We start from the raw sequence: 21,799 nt of genomic DNA on the forward strand, positions 1-21,799 counted from the left end.
CGTTCTTGGGCGATCAGCCTTCTTTATGGTCCAGCTCTCACTTCCATACATCACTACTGGGAAAACCAGAGCTTTAACTATATGGACCTTTGTTGGCAAGGTGATGTCTCTGCTTCCCTGTGAGGTAGACTAGGCTAAGAGAGTGGAAGTGTCGGGCACAGCTTCATAGCCAAGTAATAGTAACAACAACAACAACAAGAACAACCACAACCACAGCCACAACCACAATTTTATTTATACCCCGCCCTCCCAAAGGAGCCCAGAGCTGGGCTCAGGGCGAATAACACCAGTAACATTACAGTAAAAACATAATAGGGGGACAAAACCACCAATTTAAAATACAGGTTAAAATGCAATTTAAAATGCAGTCTCATTTTAAAAGTAGCCGATAAATCAAGACCATAAGGGGAGGGAAACATAAGGGTCTGACCGAGTCCAAACCAAAGGCCAGGCGGAACAGCTCTGTCTTGCAGGCCCTGCGGAAAGATATCAAGTCCCGCAGGGCCCTGGTCTCTTGGGACAGAACGTTCCACCAAGTCGGGGCCAGTGCTGAAAAGGTCCTGGCCCTAGTTGAGACCAATCTAACCTTGTGACCTGGGACCTCCAAAGTGTTGTCATTTGTGGACCTCTCCGCGGGGCATACCAGGAGAGGCGGTCCCGTAGGTACGTGAGTCCTAGGCCATGTCAAAGTAAGGGGGGACTTCACCCCTGGTCTGCCCCATGCTCCAGTCGAGCGCTCTAACCACTACCCCACACTGCCTCTCATCAAGCACTGGAGGCTTTCTCATGGGAAGGGAGCTGGTTGGACCAAGGTGCCTCTGGCAAAGGTGAGGTGGTCGGGTAGTTGGCGGCTCTAAAAGGCGGGTAATAATAAACTGATGCTAAAGAAAGAGGTGGATTTGCCCTGCCAGACTTTAAACTTTATTATGAATCAGCCGCATTTTGTTGGCTGAAAGATTGGCTGCTTCTTGAAAACACGGACATTTTGGATTTAGAAGACTTTGATATTGTTTTTGGATGGCATGCATATCTGTGGTATGATAAGGTCAAAGCACACAAAGCCTTTAAAAACCATATTGTCAGGAAAGCTTTGTTTAATGTTTGGATGAGATATAAGGACTTGCTTGAAAGTAAAACACCAAGGTGGCTGTGACCAATGGAGGCTAAGGCTCTGAAAAAACTTTATATGGAGTCAAACTGGCCAAAATATTGGGAAATTTTGGAACAGGATGGCGATAGATTAAAGCTGCAGAGCTTTGACAGTTTTAAAACTAAAGTACAAGACTGGCTTCACTATTATCAAATAAGGGAGGCTTACAACTTGGATAAGAAATAATAATTAGCAGTAATAATTAGCATTTATATAGTGCTTTCGAAATGCAGAAAGGTTGGTATTGTTATAATTTGCCCGGTTATTCTTCATAATCATGCTGGTTGTGCGGTGGGGATGAAGTGCCTTGATGTTTTTTTTTCGCGGGGAGGGGGAATCGTTTGAATCCATCAATGATGCCTTTGTTTCCACTCTGCTGACGAGGCGAAAACCAATAAGTGAATTGTAGAATTCTAGAATGGGGAGGTTCCCTGGGGTCATCTAGTTCAACCCGCTGCAGTGCAGGAAACCCAGCGAAAGCATCCGTGATAGATGGCCACCCGACCTCTGTTTAAAAGCCTCTAGCGAAGGAGAACCCAAGGGAGAACGCTCCATTACGGTCAGAAAGTCCTTCTGTTCTGTCGGGATCTCCTTGCTTGTCATTTGAATCGACTCGGATCCTGCCCTACGCAGCAGGAGAAAGCAAGTTTGCTCCATCTTCCTTATGTCAGCCATGAGATATTTGGTGAGATATTTTGGCGCTGTGGGTTAAACCACAGAGCCTAGGTCTTGCCGATCAGAAGGTCGGCGGTTCGAATCCCCGCAATGACGGGGTGAGCTTCCGTTGCTCGGTCCCTGCTCCTGCCAACCTAGCAGTTCAAAAGCATGTCCAAGTGCAAGGAGATAAATAGGTACCATTCTCGCGGGAAGGTAAACGGTGTTTTCGTGCACTGCTCTGGTTTCGCCAGAAGCGGCTTAGTCCTGCTGGCCACATGACCCGGAAGCTGTACGCCGGCTCCCTCAGCTAATAAAGCGAGATGAGCGCCGCAACCCCAGAGTCGGCCATGACTGGACATAATGGTCAGGGGTCCCTTTACCTTTACCTTTACCTTTATCTCCTCTCAGTCTCCTCTTTCCCAGGCTAAACATATCCAGTTACTTCAACCGTTCCTCATCAGGCTCAGTTTCCGGACTCAGTGCTTTCCATCAGCTTCGGCCAGTGGCCCAGCTACACTCATATCTGGACAGGGATAATAATAATAATAATAATAATAATAATAATAATAATAATAATAATAAAAATAAAAATAAAAATAAATTTTTATTTATACCCCGCCCTTCCTGGTTCAAAAACCGGGCTCAGGGCGGCTAACGACAAATTTAAAACACTTAATTGTAAAAGCAGCATAAAACACAGTCTAAAAACATGAATAACAATAAAATTCAAAGTTCAGAAATCAATTTAGGGGAAATCCATCTACCGTAATAAATGTTAGATAATCACCAAGGCTAGCTGGCTGAATTAGCCCTACTTGGCCAGTGAAAAGGCCAGGGGAGAATTAGCTGTGGGGTCTCAGAGCGGGTAATCTTCATAAAAGGGGAGGGGGAGAGAAGAGAAGGGAAAATAAAAGATCAGGCTGAATTCAAATTAAAAGCCAGGCGGAATAGCTCTGTCTTAAAGGCCTGGCGGAAGGAGGTTACATCCTGCAGGGCCCTGGTCTCCTGGGACAGAGCATTCCACCAGGTCGGAGCCATCACTGAGAAGGCCCTGGCCCTAGTGGAGAATAGCCTGACTACTGTTGTCTATGCTCTGGTAACCTCAAAGTTAGATGACTGCAATGTGTTCTACATAGGGCTGCCTTTGGAAACTTCAGTTAGTGCAGAATTCAGCAGCCAGGTTGCTCACCAGAGCAAGACGGTTTGAGCATATTTCACTGCACTGGCTACCAATTAGTTTCCGGGTCCAATTCAAAGTGCTGGTTTTGACCTATAAAGCTTTAAACGGCACAGGACCGCAATACCTCAAGGACCGCCTCTTCCCATAATAACCTGCCCGGACCCTGAGATCATCTTCTGAGGCCCTTCTTTGTGTTCCTCCTCCTCGAGACGTCCAGAGGGTGGCAACACGAGAACGGGGCCTTCTCTGCAGTGGCTCCCCATCTGTGGAATGCTTTTCCCAGGAAAGTTTGCCTGGTGCCTTCATTATACAGCTTTAGGCATCAGGCAAAAACGTTCCTTTTTCTCCAGGCCTTTGGTTGATCTTCTGAAGGACCCTTTTAGAGTGTGGTTCTTTTTTGGGGGGGTTTAAATTGGTTTATTGTTTTTTGTTTGATTTTATATGTTGTGCACCGACCTGAGACCTCCAGGTATAGGGCGGAGTGTAAGTTGAGTAAATAAAAGAAATAAATCATTTTGGGCACCCTCCTCTGCACACCCTCTTGCTTGCCCACATCGTTCTTAACTGTGGCACCCAGAACTGGATCCAGGACTCCAGTTGTGATCTGGCCAAGGCAGAACAGGCAGCCCTGTTCCGGGAAGTTTTTAATGTGTGATATCTTAGTTTATTTTTGGTCTTTGTGGAAGCTGCCCAGAGTGGCTGGGGAAACCCAGCCAGATGGGCGGGGTACAAATAATAAATTATTATTATTATTATTATTATTATTATTATTATTATTATCATTCCTTCGATCGAGACTGATGCAGCCTGGAATAGCGTTAGCTGTTTTTGCTGCTCCATCACACTGCCAACTCACTCTTTGACATTCGCCCCTTTCGATAGAAAGAACGTGGAATCGTAGAATTCTCCTTGTCTCTCAAAATTGGAATCGCCACCCATTCACCCTACCCAGGGCCGGATTTAGGTTTGATGAGGCCCTCAGCTACTGAAGGTAATGGGGCCCTTTAAATGTCCAGCTGTCCTTTGTCAACAGCAAATTGTTGCTGGTTTTTTAGTGTTGAATATATGCTATACAGTCATACCTCAGATTACAGCCACTTCAGGTTGTTTATCAGGTTGTGGACCGGCGAAACCTGGAAGTACCAGAATGGGTTACTTCCGGGTTTCGGCAGCCGCGCATGTGCAGAAGCGCTAAACCGCGCTTTGCACATGCGCAGAAGCGTCGAATCGCAACCTGCACGTGCGCAGGCGCGGGTCGCGAACACTGCGGGTTGTGAATGTGCATCCCACACGGATCATGTTCATAACCCGAGCGTCCACTGAATGGTCATTTATGGACCTAATAGGTATCTCAAGCCATTTGCCCATGTTGCTGTGCAACCAGTCCATGCAGAATGTAGGTACCCTATATTTGGAAAGGAGCAAACTCGGGATATTTTAGGGAGCAGGCGGGGCCCGTGACTGACATCCTAGGAGCCTACACAACACAAAACACTGTTGCTGTCTGTAAAAAGGGTAAAGGGGACCCCTGACCATTAGGTCCAGTCTTGGCCGACTCTGGTGTTGCGGCGCTCATCTCGCTTTACTGGCCGAGGGAGCCAGCGTACAGCTTCCGGGTCATGTGGCCAGCATGACTAAGCCGCTTCTGGCAAACCAGAGCAGCGCACGGAAACGCCGTTTACCTTCCCGCCGGAGCGGTACCTATTTATCTACTTGCACTTTGACGTGCTTTCAAGCTGCTAGGTTGGCAGGAGCAGGGACTGAGCAACGGGAGCTCACCCCATCATTGCGGGGATTCGAACCGCCGACATTCTGACTGGCAAGTCCTAGGCTCTGTGGTTTAACCCACAGCGCCACCCGCGTCTGTTGCTGTCTGTAGGTTTTATTTTTTATCTTATATTTTGGAAATGTACATCCAGGTTTTTTTTCCCCCTTTACATTTTTTTTGGGCCCCCAAGTGAGTGGGGCCCTAAGTTATAGCTTGTTTAGCTTAGACGTAAATCCGAATGTAGCCCTCTGCCCTGGTCCCATCCACAACAAACCTCCGCCAGGAGCCCGCCCATTCCTCCCTCTGGCCACCCTGACCCCTCTATCGAAGCACTGCAAGGCAGCGCCCCCCAGATACGCAGGAACGCAATTCTCAACATCCCCTTGTGCCGCACACCTGCTATGCTCTCATCAGCCTCCCAGAGGGACATGGGATTTGTAGTCCCAGCCTGCTGGGAACTGTTAATGGAGAAATCTGAGGGCTCCCTTGGACAAAAAACAAGGACGCCAGCCAGGAATACCAGAGCAAAACAGCAGCCAGTAGGCTTGGTCTTTATTGAAGACTGTCGCGACAGGACTCCCACCTGCCACCAGGTGGAACAAGATGGAAGCCCCGAACAAAAGAGAACCCAAACTTTTATTAGCTGCTAATCCCCATGTTAGGGGACGCAGGTGGCGCTGTGGGTTAAAGCCTCAGCGCCTAGGGCTTGCCGATCGAAAGTCGGCGGTTCGAATCCCTGCGGCGGGGTGTGCTCCCGCTGCTCGGTCCCAGCGCCTGCCAACCTAGCAGTTCGAAAGCACCTCCGGGTGCAAGTAGATAAATAGGGACCGCTTACCAGCGGGAAGGTAAACGGTGTTTCCGTGTGCGGCTCTGGCTCGCCAGAGCAGCGATGTCACGCTGGCCACGTGACCCGGAAGTGTCTCCGGACAGCGCTGGCCCCTGGCCTCTTAAGTGAGATGGGCGCACAACCCCAGAGTCTGTCAAGACTGGCCCCTACGGGCAGGGGTACCTTTACCTTTAATCCCCATGTTACACCCCCCCCAAACTACATCACAGTTACATCATGAAAGGGGAGGTCTGGTGGCCGTAATCTGAGCATCCTGGACCCTGCCCCATGGTTCTCCTTGCCCTCCACCAAACACCCATCAAGTGTAACAAAAGAGATATTTACATTTCCCTGTTTCCCAGCCAAGTTAATCCCACCCTTTTGTCTTCATCTGGGCTTGTTCTTCCCGGAATGGCTACCTGTCTGGCACTCAGGTATCAGGATGCCAGGGATTATCACTCAGGCAGAGGGGCTGCTGAGGAGCTGAGCTCACCTGTCTAGATGAGTTTCTGAAGTTTTCCCAGTGAGCCAGTACAGAGATCCATTGATCAGCGAATTCTTACATTTGGTGTCGTGCAGCAAAGGCCCTTTGAATAGATAGGAAGAAACTGTGATGAAGTGTTTTGTGGGGACAAATCACAAAAGTCACAAAAGCGATTGTGCTGGTTTTGGTAGTGGGCTGCATGTGCATGATATCTGCTGGAGGGGCAAACCCCCCCACAACCTATACATAAATTCCTGCAACAGCACCAAGCCTGGAGAAGGCCAGCGTCAAGCTTCTGCGCCGCAGCAGCTGCCTCGACTTCCCCTGCGTCGAAGCGTCCGTCTGTCTGTCCGTCGGCTGTTCTGATGGCATCGGGTTCTGGCATGCGCTCCCAGCACCGCCCCCCCTTTCTCTCTGGGCCTTTTGGATTCTCCCAGACGCAATTTGGTACTAATTACACGTTCCTGCCTCTAATTGCCACATTGTGAATGATAAACAAAAACCTCCATTTTTATTTAATTAAAGACCTGGTAGAATCCACCGGGGAGAATTGGTACGGTTGGGAAAGGGGAGGCGGGGGAGAGGACGCCGCTTCTCCCAACGCAGCGCAGAATCCCGCGGGGATCAGTTTCGGCGTGGGAAATGATCCGCGCTTCGATCTGCCCGGGGTGGAGGTTCAAGGGATGGCGTGTTTGTGGCCCCGACCCAGAATGGCTGCTTACCTGCGTGTGGTAACTCAAAAGCACACCTGGTTTGGGAAGAAATCAGAATTGAAGGAGGGCATGTTCAGGAAAGTCCATGAGGATTAAAAAGGTAAAGGCAAAGGGACCCCCGACCATTAGGTCCAGTCGTGGTCGACTCTGGGGTTGCGGCGCTCATCTCGCTTTACTGGCCGAGGGAGCCGGCGTACAGCTTCCGGGTCATGTGGCCAGCAGGACTAAGCCGCTTCTGGCGAACCAGAACAGTGCACGGAAACGCCGTTTACCTTCCCGCCGGAGCGGTACCTATTTATCTACTTTCACTGGCGTGCTTTCAAACTGCTAGGTTGGCAAGAGCAGGGACCGAGCAACGGGAGCTCACCCCGTCATTGCGGGGATTCGAACCGCCGACCTTCTGATTGGCAAGTCCTAGACTCTGTGGTTTAACTCACAGCGCCACCCGCGTCTACCCATGAGGATTACCTGTGGCCAAAGTGGTCTGTCCTTCCTTGAAGGTTTTTAAACAGAGGTTGGATGGCCATGTGTCCTGGAGATTTTAGCTGAGATTTCTTCATTGCAAGGGGTGGACTAGATGACTCGTGGGGTCCCTACGATTCTACGCTTCTTTGAATCAGAAGGTTCCCCCTATGCAGGAATCTCATCATCCCAGACAGATGGCCGTCCGACCTTTGCTTATACATCTCCAAGGAAGGAGAGTCCGTCAATTCTTGTGGCAGTCTGTTCCACTGTCGAACAGCTCCTGCCGTCAGAAACTTCTTCCTGGTCGGATTCTCCTTTACCGTCCCTTGAATCTGTTGGTTCCTCCTCCCTTGTAACGCTGGAACCAGTGGACGTTCAGAGAAGCCGAGGGTCGGGCTATTTGGGACGGATAATAGGAAGTCCTTCAGCCCGTAGTTAGACGGTGGAACTCCCTGCCACAGGAGCCCACTGGGATGGCTTTGAAAGAAGATTGGACCTGTTCGTGGATGAGGAGGGGGCTGGTGTTGCCTGCTGCGTTCTGCCTCCGTGGTTGGAGGCAGTAAATGGTTCTGAATCCCAGTTGTGGGGAACCTCAGGAACGAGTCTTGTGTTCGAATCCTGCTTGTGGGTTTCCCAGAATGGCCATTTGGTTGGCCGCTGTGAGAACAGGACACCAGCCTAGACGGGCCGCCAGCCTCATCCTTACGTTCTCATGTTGCATTTGGTTTCGTGGTCCATCACTCCCAGCGGAAGGAGAAAAATGGAAGTGTGGTTAATAGAATAGTTGTGCAAGGAGGCTGAGGAGATGTTTCTAACCAAATGGACTTGTTTTCCCTTAAGGGAACGGAGGTGCCTGGGGTTAGCCAAGGTATACACCTGTTCTCTCCCCCCCCCCCGACTCCACAAATCCCCAATCTCCCCTTTCCCTTTTTGTCCTCAACTCCCTCTTCGCAGGAAGTGTGAAGCGCATAACGCATTGTTACGTAATCATGCATAATCTACATGATGTCAATATGCAGATCGGTTCCCAAGGAAAAAAAAAAAAAAGATTTTGGAGGTGAGTGGGCAGTACTTTGGGGGAAGGTAAAGGTGTTTTGGGGATGGGAGCTGTGCGTACTGTACATTTAAAGCACATTCCCCCCCCCCCCGTCCAAGAATCCTGGGAACTGTAGTTCGCCCCTTCCGGAACTATAACTCCCAGCACCCTCAAAGGAAAACTACAGTTCCCAGAATCCTCTTTTTTTTTTTTTTAAAGGGGTGAACTATGCTTAAAATCTATGGTGTGTCCATTTTAGGCAAAGAAAACTACTTGAGGGGTGAATGATTGGAGGATAGCTTTTTTCTGAAAACCCCTTTCTTTCTTTCTCTCCACCCATCCTGCCTGTTTCCTTCCCTTTTTTCCCCTTTTGGCTCTTATTCACCCCTCCCTTCGATTCTCCCCCCCCCATCTCTTGACCTCTAGGTGCGTTTCTCAAGTCTGGCTGGACGCTTCCCGCTCTCCCGGGCCACGATGGAACGCAACAGACGCCTTTCCTCTGCTGGAAAACCCTCCTGCGACTCTTGCTAAGACCTCCGGGCTTCCTAATCCTCTCCTCTCGGGCCGCTCTCCTGGTGGTTATCTCCTCCTCTTCTTCTGCTGCTCCTCCGGCGGACGCCCGGCTCACCTCCCGCACCCCTTTCCTCATCCCTCCTCTTCGCCTGCTCCTCGCGCGAGGACGCTCCTTTCTCTCCCTTCCCCCGGCTTGCCCTCCCAGAATCCGTCGCCCGCCACCCCACCGCCGCGTCCGCCATGTTCCTCCCGCCTTCGAGGCTCGTCTTGCGGGTGCTGAATCTCCGCACGGGCTCAGCCGTCCTCTTCTGGCTCCTGGGCCTGGCACTGCGCTCCTTGCCCCTCTCAGGGCAGAAGCCGGAGGACAAGTACCCAGTGGTGCCCACCAACTACGGCAAGCTGCGGGGAATCAAGAAGGACCTCAACAACGAAATCCTGGGACCCGTGGTGCAGTACCTGGGCATCCCCTACGCCACGCCGCCCGTGGGCGAGAGACGCTTCCAGCCCCCCGAGGCGCCCGCGTCCTGGTCTGAGGTGCGGAACGCCACCGCCTTCGCTCCCGTCTGCCCCCAGAACATCCACGGCATGCTCCCGGGCATCATGCTCCCAGTGTGGTTCACCGAAAACCTGGAGATTGTGGCGGGTTACGTGCAGAACCAGAGCGAAGACTGCCTGTACCTCAACATCTACGTCCCCATGGAGGACGGTAAGGGTGCAAAAGGGGGGCGGGCGAGCGGATACGGGCGAGCCCCCTCCCAACCCTCCCCTCAGCCGTCTCGCATCTCTCCCCACTCTCCCCTCCAGCGTCGTAGGTCAGGGAACCTCACTCCCCGCTTAACACCGCAATCCCTTCTTTGAAATAATAATAATCACCATCAGAATCCAACCCTCATCTTTAGCCCTGGCCGCCTCCCCTGCGCTGCTAACCGGAAACCCCTCCAATCGCTAGCTTCCCAGAAACAGTTTGAGCAGAGCCTCTGGGCATGTGCAGAGTGCTTTTTGCGACCGGAAGAGCTCCACAGGATCGGAGCAGCGAGACTAGCATCCTTTAGTGTTATAATTTTTTAAAGAACAGTTTAGTTCAGGCGTATGGGATGGTCTAAACCACCGAGCCTAGGGCTTGCCGATCAGAAGGTCGGAGGTTCGAATCCCCACCGCAGGGTGAGCTCCTGTTGCTCAGTCCCTGCTCCTGCCAACCTAGCAGTTTAAAAGCACGTCAAAGTGCAAGTAGATAAATAGGTACCCCCTCCGCCGGGAAGGTAAACGGCATTTTCATGCGCTGCTCTGGTTCGCCAGAAGCGGCTTAGTCATGCTGGCCACATGACCCAGAAAAACTGCGGACAAACAGCTCCCTCGGCCAATAAAGCGAGATGAGCGCCACAACCCCAGAGTTGTTCACGACTAGACTTAACTGTCAGGGGTCCCTTTACCTTTTTAGTTCAGGCATAGGCAAACCTGGCCCTCCAAATGTTTTGGGACTACAATTCCCATCATCCCTGACCACCGGTCCTGTTAGCTAGGGATCATGGGAGTTGTAGTCCCAAAAAACATCTGGAGGGCCGAGTTTGCCTATGCCTGGTTTAGTTGAATGAGCTCGGTTGGTTAGAGTGTAGTGCTGGTGACACCAAGGTTGCGGGTTCGATTCACCCCCATCAGGGTCGGGGGCACATCCCTGCACTGGTTGGACTAGATGACCGCTAGGGCCCCTTCTGACTCTGGTTCTGTGAGTCTGGTGGGAATTGATTGACTGATTACAATGTGGAAGGGAAAACGAAAAGCAGGGGGGAATGGATAAGGGTATACTGTGCTATTATTATAAAAGTTAACAGTGGCAATTACGGGCAACTCCCCATTTGTGTGCGCAGGCCAGGCGCCACAGAATAAATAAATGATTTGATTCCAGCCCAGAAGTGGCGGGAGAGAGCGGGGAAATCCTCGTGGCTCGCGAGGAGACCCTTCCCAGAGCCCGAAGAGGATGCCAGTGAGCCAAATGTTCAGAAACAAATGTTTAAAAGGCCAATAATAATAATTTTGAAATGCATGCTGTTTTCAAACTGGCCAGGTCGATGCCCCCCATAGGAAGCCCACAAGCAGAATGTAGGAATCCTAGAATGGTAGCGTTGGAAGAGACCCTGAGGGTCATCTAGACCAACCCCCTGCAAAGCAGGATTTTTTTGCCCAACGCGGAACTCGAACCCACAACCCTGCGATCAAGAGCCTCGTGCTCTACTGACCGAGCTGTGCCGGTAGCCCTCAGGCCAGGCCAAGGGCTCACCCAGGCCAGCATCGTCTTCTCGCCGCGGCCAAACAGACGCGCCTCGCGGGAAACTCGCAAGCGGGTCCCGAGTTCGAGAGCAACCCTCCTCTCGTGTGATTTCCAGCAACTGGGAGTCAGAAGCAGTGCACCTCTCACCCTCAGGCTCACCCTGAACGCGCAGCTGCTCTCCTTTGGGGAGCAATGAAAATCCTGATTTCATTTTGTTTTTTCAAGCTGGGGTCGAATAAGCGCAAGATTCGCTCTCCCCAAAACAGACTGGGGCTTGTAAACCTGAGCTTTTCTTCTCCAGATCATAGCATTGGACGGGGGACCCCATGAGTCATTTAGTCTCCGCTAAAGAATGCCTGGCAGGTTCCTATTATTATTATTATTATTATTATTATTATTCTAGCAACGGAGCTATCCCAGTCTCAGACCAAACTGGCCTATCTAGCAGAGCGTTCCCTGCACGGACTGGCAGCAGCGGCTTGCTAGGGCTCCCGGCAGGGCCCTTTACCTATCCAGAGATCGTACCCGGAGCCTTCTTCACTCCAAGCAACTCTCCCCCTGAGCAGCTCGAAATGTACAAAGACAGCAAAATGCCTTCTATCTAAAGCAGGCTACTTAGCTCAGTGCAGCCTACACGGGCCGGCAGCAGCCCTGTTTTCAGGCACTGGAAGGGGGGGATCCCAGGCCTACCCGAAGACGCTCCCCCAGGATGGAGCCTTCTGCAAGCCAAGCAGGTATCCCGCCACTAAGCTCCGACCTCGGGTCTAGCGATGAGCTTCATCCCTCCAGGAACAAGGGCTCCTCTCCCCAAAAACCCAGGGTGCTCTGGCTCCCAGAATCCTTTGCTGCGGCCCTTTGGGGACTCCCCAAGGCCATTTTTCCCCCACCGCCAGGTCCTGTCCGAGCGACGCTTGCCCTACAACCACCCCACTAACTTCAGGGTCGGGGGGCTTTGCCGGTTGGGGCGGAGAACGGTAAGGAATGGCCTGGCCTTAGGGCTACTGGCACAGCTCGGTCGGTAGAGCACAGGGCTCTCGATCGCAGGGTTGTGGGTTCGAGTCCTGCGTTAGGCAAAAAAATCCTGCTTTGCAGGGGGTTGGACTAGATGACCCTCAGGGTCCCTTCCAGCGCTACCATTCTAGGATTCTTACATTCTGCTTGTGGGCTTCCTATGGGGGGCATTGATCTTGCCACTTTGAGAATGCATTTTGGAATTATTATTATTATTATTATTAGCCTTTTAAACATTTGTTTCTGGACACAATTTGAGTTGAATTAATTGTAATGAAATGATGTTAGAATGTTGTATTATTTTATTGTTGCTAGCCGCCCTAAGCCCAGCTTTGCCTGGGGAGGGATATAAATAAAATTTATTATTATTATTATTATTATTATTATTATTATTATTATTATTAAGGGAGGGAGAACTCTCCGCAAAAAGCAGGGGATGGTGCGAAAGAGGAGAAGGAGGAGAAACCAGCTTCTTCTTCTCTCCCCCCCCCAAACGCCACCCCTTCCATCTCCCACCAAGCCATCCCTCTCTCTTTTTGCAGCATCGCTAAGCCAGTTTCCTTGGCAACGGCCAGGAAGGGGGGGGTTGCATTTAAAGAAGGGGGGGAGCAAATCCCAAAGCACTAGGCGGAAAAAAACACACACAAGGCATCGGAGCGTCTCTCCCCCCCCCCCCCCGGTGTGGGGCACCTGCTTCTGGCAGAGGCAGCCGCTGTTCCTACACTCATCCCCTCAACCCCAAACTCTGCCCCTCGCCCCCCCACCCTGTGCCCCATATCTTGTCTCCCTCCCTCTCTTTCTCCCCTCCTTTTCCCCAGCTGCCGCCTGGGGCGTCGCAGAGAAATGTCAGGTCCCATTTGGGAACCGTGCCTGCTGCTTCTTGCCCCCCCCCCCAATCTCCCTCACCTGAGCGGCAAAGGCTCTCGCGTCTCCCCGGTCCAGCCTCTGCAAAGATGCCCTCACCTGTCCTCACCTGGATGAGGCCGAGGCAGCAAGGATGCAATAGTTCTCTGGTGGAAATAGGGACGTCCTGTTCCGTCGCAGTAATTTCGCTGTTTATGCCCCGTGCGTCTTTCTGGGTCGCAGCTTCCAACAGATAAAAAAACATAATAAAAGCATTTTTAAAAAAACAACCCTTCCCTATTCAGTGGTACCTCGGGTTAAGTACTTAATTCGTTCCGGAGATCCGTTCTTAACCTGAAACTGTTCTTAACCCGAAGCACCACTTTAGCTCATGGGGCCTCCTGCTGCCGCCGCACCGCCGGAGCACGATTTCTGTTCTCATCCTGAAGCAAAGTTCTTAACGCGAGGTACTATTTCTGGGTTAGCGGAGTCTGTAACCTGAAGCGTATGTAACCTGAAGCGTACGTAACCCGAGGTACCACTGTACTGCCATACCTTGGGTTGAAGTAACGGAGTGCGTTACTTCCGGGTTTCACCGCTCGTGCATGCGCGAAAGCGGCGAATTGCGACGCGCAGACGCGGGTTGCGTTCGCTTCTGGGTGCGAACGGGGCTCCAGAACGGATCCCGTTCGCATCCAGAGGTACCACTGTACAGGATTGCTTTCAGACGGCTCGGAGGTCAGATATCTCCACACCCTCCAACATTTCTCCAATGGAAATAGGGACGTCCTAAGGAAAAGCGGGAGATTCTGGGATCAAATCAAAAAACCGGGACGGCTTCTATAAATCAGGAAAATAGAGAAACTTGGAGGGTCCGGAATAGAAAACGCAACCATCTCGGCCCCAAAGGTTTCACAGCTGGGGATAACACTGGAAAATAGGGACTCCTGGAGGCTCTGGAGTGGGGGTAGGAGAGACCCACAGGAGGAGAAAGGGGTCCCAGATGAGGGTTGGTTGGTTTGGGTTTTGGTGTTTTTTTCCAGGCGGACTTAATGCCAGGCCCGATCTGGGATAATCTTCATTTAAAGAGGAGCCAGTAACTGGAAGCCCCATAACTGAATCTGCCCCACTGGGCGGTTTCCCAAACCTGGGTCTCCGGGACAACAATTCCCATCATCCCCGACCGCCGGTCTTGCTAGCTGTGGGCGATGGGAGTTGTAGTCCAAAAACAGCTGGAGACCCACGTTTGGGAAACACTGGCCATGTTCATGTCGTTCGCTTTAAAGTCATGGCTCCCCCCCCCAAGGAATCCTGGGAACTGTAGTTGGGTTGAGGGTGCTGAGTTCCCTGGGAAGCGGCGTTGGAGGTCAAACAGGCATGTCTTCTCCCAGGGGATTCTGGGAGATGTAGTTTGCCGAGCGCGGTGAGCAGACCCTGCTGTTCCCACTCACGGAGCTATCATTCCCAGAGTGGATTAACAGCCAATCCCTCTTCCCAGGGAATTCTGGGAATTGCAGTTCTCTGAAGGGAATAGCGGGGGGCCTCATCACAACTCTCAGCACCCTTAGCAAACTACAGCTCCCAGAATCCTTTGGGGGAAGCCATGACTATTTAAAGCGGTATCGCAGTGCTTTTAACATTCGGCATGAATGCAGCCTAGGTGGGCCGTTGGCCTGATCCTGCAGCCTGGATCTTTTGATGTTCCTGTTTGATAGGGAAGTCCCGCCCCCCATTTAGGGAAGTTTTTAATGCCTGATGTTTTATTGTATTTTAAATATTTTGTTGGAAGCTGCCCAAAGTGCCTGGGGAAACCCAGGCAGGTGAGCAGGGTAGAATTATTATTATTATTATTATTATTATTATTATTATTATTATTATTATTTTATTATTATAGCAGGCAGCTGTAGGAAATGGGCATGGAAGCCTGGACCTCCTCAGAGTAACCCCTTTGGACAAATTTTCCTTAAACTATATATTTTTAAATTAAAATCCTACCTTTTCCCCAGGATGGGGCTCAAGGCGGCTTACAGATAAAAATAAAGGAATGCAGATAAAGTTTGTCTGTATGGATGCTGAAATTCAGTTTTGAGGGTTCCACCCCTCCCCAATAGTGGAAAATAATCTTCACCCACTCACCCGACATTTATGGCAAAATTTAATCTCAGGGACACCTCCGCAGCAGTCTCCCCCAATCTTTCGTTCCCTCTAGGCATCAGACTACAACTCCCATTATCCCTGACCGCTGCCATGTTGGATGGACTCGATGGCAGATAAAATTCTCCCAAAATCTGGAGGGCACGAGGTTGGCAAAGGCTGCTATAGGCTCAGGGCGATTTAATATCCCTGTCCATCCCAGTGCATCCTGGGAAATGTGAGCTGGTGCGGACAAGATGATAATAATAATAATAATAATAATAATAATTTTTATTTATACCCCGCCCTCCCCAGCCAAGGCTGGGCTCAGGGCGGCTAACAAGCAAGAATAAAAACAAATTGAATGAATACAACTTAAAAACAAGATTAAAAAACAACATTAAAATATTGAAATGCAGCCTCATCACAGGAGGAGAAGGAAAAAGAAAGAGGGGGAGGGAATCAAATTGGCTCCAAGCCAAAGGCCAGGCGGAACAACTCTGTCTTACAGGCCCTGCGGAATGTCCGGGGCTCACCCCAAACTATAACTCCCAAGGAGCATGATAGTTAAAAGCAACGGGTCTGATCCAGTGGGAAGCCGCATGCATTCATATAGAATAACAGAAGCTGGAAGGGGCCCCAGGGGTCATCTAGTCCAACCCCGCTCAACCACAGCTAAATTCTATCGGATCGGGTCCTTTGATAAGTAGCACAGGGTGGCTGGGTTCACCTACCTTTAGGTAAAGGTAAAGGGACCCCTGACCATTAGGTCCAGTCGTGGCCAACTCTGGGGTTGCAGCGCTCATCTCGCTTTACTGGCCAAGGGAGCCGGCGTACAGCTTCCAGGTCATGTGGCCAGCAGGACTAAGCCGCTTCTGGCAAACCAGAGCAGCGCACGGAAACGCCAGAGCGGTACCTATTGATCTACTTGCACTTTGACGTGCTTTCGAACTGCTAGGTTGGCAGGAGCAGGGACTGAGCAACGGGAGCTCACCCTGTTGCGGGGATTCGAACCGCCAACCTTCCGATTGGCAAGCCCTAGGCTCTGTGGTTTAACCCACAGCGCCACTCGCATCCCCTTCACCCTCCTTTGGGTCGGCCCAAACACCAGCAGCCTCCTCTTTCCCTTTCCATTGTTGTTCTCTGCACAAATGGCCGTTAACCTCCGGAACTGCCTGCCACAGGAATTCCTGAGAGAGTCAAGAGAGAAGGCCGCGCTTTGAATTGTGGGCGGGTGGAAGAAGAGGGACAACGTCAGGGCAGAGAGGCAGGATCTGCGGGCTTGTGCCAAGAGAGTAGCGCAGGTCAGGAGGTGAAGGGGCACTTGTGGTTAGCCCCTTCCCTCCCTCCTTCTCTCCCTGTTTTCCGCTCTCCCGCTCTGCCCTCCCTTTCGCTGCTCTCTTTATATAGCAGAGGATGCTGCCGCCCGGGGCGAGTCGCCAGCCCGTGAAAAATCCTTCTGTCTTAATTTGCAAATGCCCAGTTCCGCCATCACATCAGGGAGGAAAGGGAGACGCCAGCCATCGCGTTGCCCCAGATTTCGGCCGGCGGAGCTGAGCTGGGCACGGTGCCAAGCCTTTCGCCTTTCCTTCCCCTGTCCCCCAAAACTCCCCCTCTCGGCATAGGATTTCCCTTCGGTTGCAAGTCCCCCTCCTCAGATACTGGCAAACTCTCTCGGGAATTCCTGTAGCAGGGAGTTCCAGAGATCCATAGGGGCCTGCTTGCATTGCTCAGGAGCTGGAAAACCCTGGCCTTCCACGTCTCCTCCTTGGGGATGCCGGCTAACGCCTCTCCTCTCCCTTCCGCGGGCTTAAGAGTCCGACCCCCTTCTCCCAGAAGGGACAGGATCGGCCTCAATGGGGTCCTGTGGGGCATCAACATTTCCTTTGCCCCCTTCCTCCTCCAGCTCAGTGCTCTTCAGTCGACACCTCCTCCTCCAGCCGCAGGGGGTTGAGATGGATGGCCGTACGGGTCCCTTCCAACGTCCTGCAGCTTTGCGGCAGCCACACACACCCCTCTCCCATCTGCCCGCCAGATCCCGTCGCGACGCCCCCTTCCTGCGTCCCGCTGGGCTCTTGGCTTCGCCTCGAATGAACCTTTTCTCTAGGACACCAAATTAAAAAGAGCTCCCGGTTCGCTCTGCTTTCTGTCGCTTCCCTCTCTAGTCACCATCCTCGTCCTCTTTGCCTCCCGGTTCCTTCCTCCCGCGTCTTCCGGAAGGATGCTTGGGACGCAGGCAGGAGTCCGACGGGTGTAGCTTCCGCGCACAGTTCTGCCTGGGGAGGGGACTGCACCTGTGGAATGCTTGCTTGCTTGCTCATAGAATTGTCCAGATGGAAAAGGGACCCTGAAGTTCCATCTAGACCAAACCTCTGAAATGCAGGAGTCCTGCCCACAGACACCCGTGGCTGGACTCGAACCGCCAACCTTCCGGTTAGCAGCCAGGCGAACTGACCCTCTGCGTCCCTGAGAAATGATGTCACACACCGGTTAAAGGCCGTAAGAACCAAAAACGACAACCACGACCCAGGAAGCGGGTTAGTGACTCGATCCTGACTTTGGAATCAGCACCCTTGGGAGAAAAAGTCTCAAAAAAGCATATTTATTTCATTTTATTTAAAAGCGCTTAGCATTTTTTAGCCTTTCTAAGCGGTTACACGAGGAGATGTATCCGTTTATTAAATTTCCTCACAGTCGTACCTGGGAAGCCGAACGGAATCTGTTCCGGGAGTCCGTTCGGGTTCCGAAACGTTTGGGAACCAAAGCGCGGCTTCCAATTGGCTGCAGGAAGGAGCTCCTGCAGCCATTCGGAAGCCCCGTCGGATGTTCGGCTTCCGAAAGGACGTTCAGAAACCGGAACGCTCACTCCCAGGTTTCGATCATTCGGGAGCCGATTTGTTCTGGAGCCAAGGCATTTGAGATCCAATTTATGACAGCATCCGAGGATCACAAAGGCATTTTGCAAAATAAAAATGCACAATATAATAACCAGTGCTTTTTTTCTGGAGGTACGCAAAGCCCACATTTTGTGAATCTTTGTAGAGTCATACTTCGGGTTACAAACTGCCAAAACCCGGAAGTACCGGAATGGGATACTTCCAGGTTTCGGCGGTCGAGCATGCGCAGAAGCGCTAAATCGCGCTTTGTACATGCGCAGAAGCGCCGAATCGCAACCTGCGCGGATTACGTTCGCAACCCAAGCGTCCCCTGTACTTTTGTCCATTTGCTGTGTTTCTGTCCCTCGATTTGAAGTACAAAATGGTGATTTTTCTCGAGTCGAAACGAGAGTACCCCCCAAGCATTTTCTTCAGGTAAAAAGCACGGATGATAACAAAACTGGGCAGTTTTTGCAGGCACACAGGTTTCCTAAGACGCTGGTTTCCAATTTAAAGATCCGGCAAGTCCCTTGCGAAGAGAGGAATTTGGTGTGGCCCTTAAGTAAGTGAGCTTGTCTGCCCTCTCCCCGGCCACTGTCCCAGGGGTGTTGAATGGTAATGAAATTTGGAAAGGGAACCCCAAATATCATCTAGTCCTGCGATGCAGGAAAATCGCATCTTGCAGGGTCCCTTGCAGATGGTTGTAGACTTGAAAGGGACCAGCAGCGGTCATCTAGTCCAACCCACTCCGATGCAGAAACTTCAAGCAAAGAATCCCTCCCTCCCAGGTAGTCCATATGGTTCTGTTATCCATTTCAGGATCTAACCCACCACACACCCACCCCTCCCAACCCGGTTCGTCTCTAACCTACCTTTAATTTCACAGCATCCGGTTTCTCTATAATTCTGTGTCATATATATAAATCTATTATATATATATATATATATATATATGATTTTTTCGGTGGGGGGGGGAAAGGAAAAATAAAAATATCCCAGCAACATCAGCAACACACACACACAAACCCAGGAGAGAAAAAAAAAAACCTTTAAAAAACGAAAATTGTTTGTATTTTGCTAAAAGAAAGAAAAGAAATATTGCTTTTTTCCCTTTTTGCTGAAGCAGACGAAAAACAAAACGCAAAAAACCGATCTCTTTTTTTTCTTGATCTTTCTCTCTCTTTTTACCCCCTTGTCCCATTTTTCTTTTTTCTTCTTTTTTCTTGCTCTTAGGTCCGCTCACGAAAAAGCGTGAGGAGGTGTCAACTAACAATCCCTCTCCAGACGAAGGTATTTTTCCTGCATGTTTCACAAATCTTGCTTTTTTAAAAAAAACAAAAACAGAAACAGAAACAGAAACAAAATATTTTCCCTTTTTTTTTTTGGTTTTGGTTTTTTGGTTTTTTACTTCTTCTTCTTTTTAAATATATATATATATTGATTAAAAAAGAAAAGAAAAGAAACCAGAACAAATAATATATAAACTTTTGGGAAAAAAAGCAACCCTTCCCCCCCTCTTTTTTCCTTTTTTTGGGAAAGCACCCCCCCTTTCTTGTTTTCCAAAATCATCACAATTTTCGCCTCCTTCTTTCTTTACCTTTTCCTCTCTTTTTTTTCTCCTCCTTTTTTTTGGAAGGGAAACAAACAATAATAATAATTACAATACTGCCCCCCCCCAATCCATTTAGGGCCAGATGATTTACTGAGATTTAGAAGAACTTTTATTGCAAAGGGAAGAATTTCATTTGGGATTTGGGGGTGTGCTTGTATTTGTGGGTTTGGGGCTGGTGTCCACACCAAAGCAAACCAAGCTTTGGGCTTCTTTCCCATAATCCTCCTCGCTCACAAATTCCAAAATAAAGTGGCTTTTTTTTTGGTGGAGAAAAGCCCACGGGGGTTTTTTTCTGAACTTGGCAACTTTTAATTCATTGTGAGAGAGGAACGGGGTTCGTGGGACGGGATTCTGGTGTTGTTCTCTGGTTCCCATTGTTTTCCTGCCTTTTCGAACTTAAAAATATATATATTTGGGTTGTTTTTCCCCCAATCAGGGTGTCCCTTAAACAAACCATCACCACCCCTTAAAAGTCCCCAGTTGTGAAAGGGGGAAGATTTCTTGTCACTCCCAAACTGACGGAAGTAAAGCAGGTAGTGACCCAATTTCCCTTGTGCCCATTTTACAGAAAAGTTGCTTTGTTTTCTTGGTCAGCAGCCGAGAACGGCTTTCGTCAACCAGATGTCGACGTACTACAACTCCCATCAGCCTCAGCCGGCGTGGCCCAATGGACAGGAGGATGATGGGAGTTGGAGTCCGAGACCTGGCTCCCCTTCCGCCGCTTTGCACCAGGGCGACGTGGGAATTGTAGTTCAGGGATGGCAAGAAAGGAACTAGAGAGTGAAGGAATTGTAGGTGCTTTGACTGTTTAGTTAACAGGATACGCCCGCAGCTTCTCGTAAGAAATGTTGCCTAATTGGGAGAAACGCAGGAAAAAACACACGCCTTGTGCCATTTTTGCCCATCTAAGCCAGTGTTACCCGTTCTGGCTGGCAGCATCTCTCTGGGTCCCTGGCTGTTCCCTTTTAAAACGGAGACTCTCTCGGGGTTCGAACCCGCAACCATCTGCATGCAAAGTGCTCTGCCCCCCTTGAGCAAAGGGGACCAACCCCCAAAGCTAACCGATAAATACTTTTATGTGATAATTTCACCGATTTAGGGTGCAATGATGCGCCCGTTTAAAGACCAAAATAAGTTAAGAATTATTTCCCTTTTTTGCCCTGCTCAGCAGTGGCCTTACTGTTTTACATTGCCTTTTGCCCCAAAACAATCAGACGGTTGTGTTTCGGGTGTCCCTGCGGAATTATATCTCTCACTGATATGGCCATGCAGGGAATTTTCGTGAAATTTTCGGAGGAGAAAGGGGGAAGTCTCGCTGAAAAGCAGGCCTCAAATATCTTACCTCTCTCCCCCTTTTCTTTTTTTGCAACCACAGCCCTTTATTTCGCCAGGACTGGAACGGCGCTGCTGAGAGATCTAATTTGAGGAAAGAAAATGCAGGAAAGGGTTTGGGGTTTTGCATTGTTTTTTAAAGGTTCCTGCAGCAAATTATTATGCAGAGGGAGCAGGAACTTGGTGGACAGGACTATTTTGGGTTTATTAGATGGAGCGGAGAAATTGGACTCGTGGGTCCTGGTGTACGCGGAGGGTTATTTCATACCAACGAGAGTCCAAACTGCAACTCTCCCCCAGGTATTTTAATCCCATGTAGGAAAAGAAAAATGAGCCGAAACGGTGGGAAATCCTCTGCTGTTAGCAAAATTTGCACACCGGTTGTGGTTCCAGCCTCTCTTTGCAAGGTTATGCAGACCGTGTTTGCTCGTAAATGAGCTACTGGATACCCTTAGTCCTAATTTCCCCAGTCCTCTTTTAAGGCCATTCAAGTTGGTGGCCACCCTGTGGCAGAGAGTTCCACAGGTTAACAGCGCTGCAGGAAGAAAGGCTATCTTTTATCTGTCCTGAAACTTCCAATGTTCAACTTCATTTAATGTACTTTTAATCTCTTGTTGGAAGCCGCCCAGAGTAATAAATTATTATTATTATTATTATTATTATTATTATTATTATTATTATTATATGCCCTACTGCCACAAGAGAGGGAGGAAATGATTTTCCTTGGGCCATGCGTACTTGACTTGTATCATGTCACCTCTTAATCGTCTTTTCTCTACATGAAAAACATTGCAAACCGTTCTGCAACTTTTAAACTGACCACAGTTTCCCATTTCGTCCAGATCTCCGGAACTGTGGTTTCTGTAAACTGTGGTTTCAGAACAAGCCAGAACAATTTGATTGCGGTTCGTTTTAACAAACCATGGTGTTTCCA

At 50.2% G+C, this 21,799-nt stretch overlaps 1 protein-coding gene across 2 annotated transcripts in view; it reads left to right on the forward strand.

Annotated features, from left to right (window-relative positions):
- Positions 1-21,799, forward strand: part of NLGN2 (neuroligin 2) — a 75,938-nt gene that overhangs the window by 21,192 nt on the left and 32,947 nt on the right. The window contains exons 2-3 of one of the 2 annotated variants that reach the window (XM_079951823.1): positions 8,706-9,498; positions 19,155-19,211. In XM_079951823.1, coding sequence (XP_079807949.1) covers positions 9,033-9,498; positions 19,155-19,211 — 523 coding nt within the window. In that variant the 5' untranslated portion in view covers positions 8,706-9,032. The remainder of the gene's footprint in view (positions 1-8,705; positions 9,499-19,154; positions 19,212-21,799) is intronic. The other variant, XM_079951824.1, reaches the window with a different exon arrangement.

This window comes from Podarcis cretensis (assembly GCF_951804945.1).
Source record: "Podarcis cretensis genome assembly, chromosome: 13".
NCBI classification, from domain to species: Eukaryota; Metazoa; Chordata; class Lepidosauria; order Squamata; family Lacertidae; genus Podarcis; species Podarcis cretensis.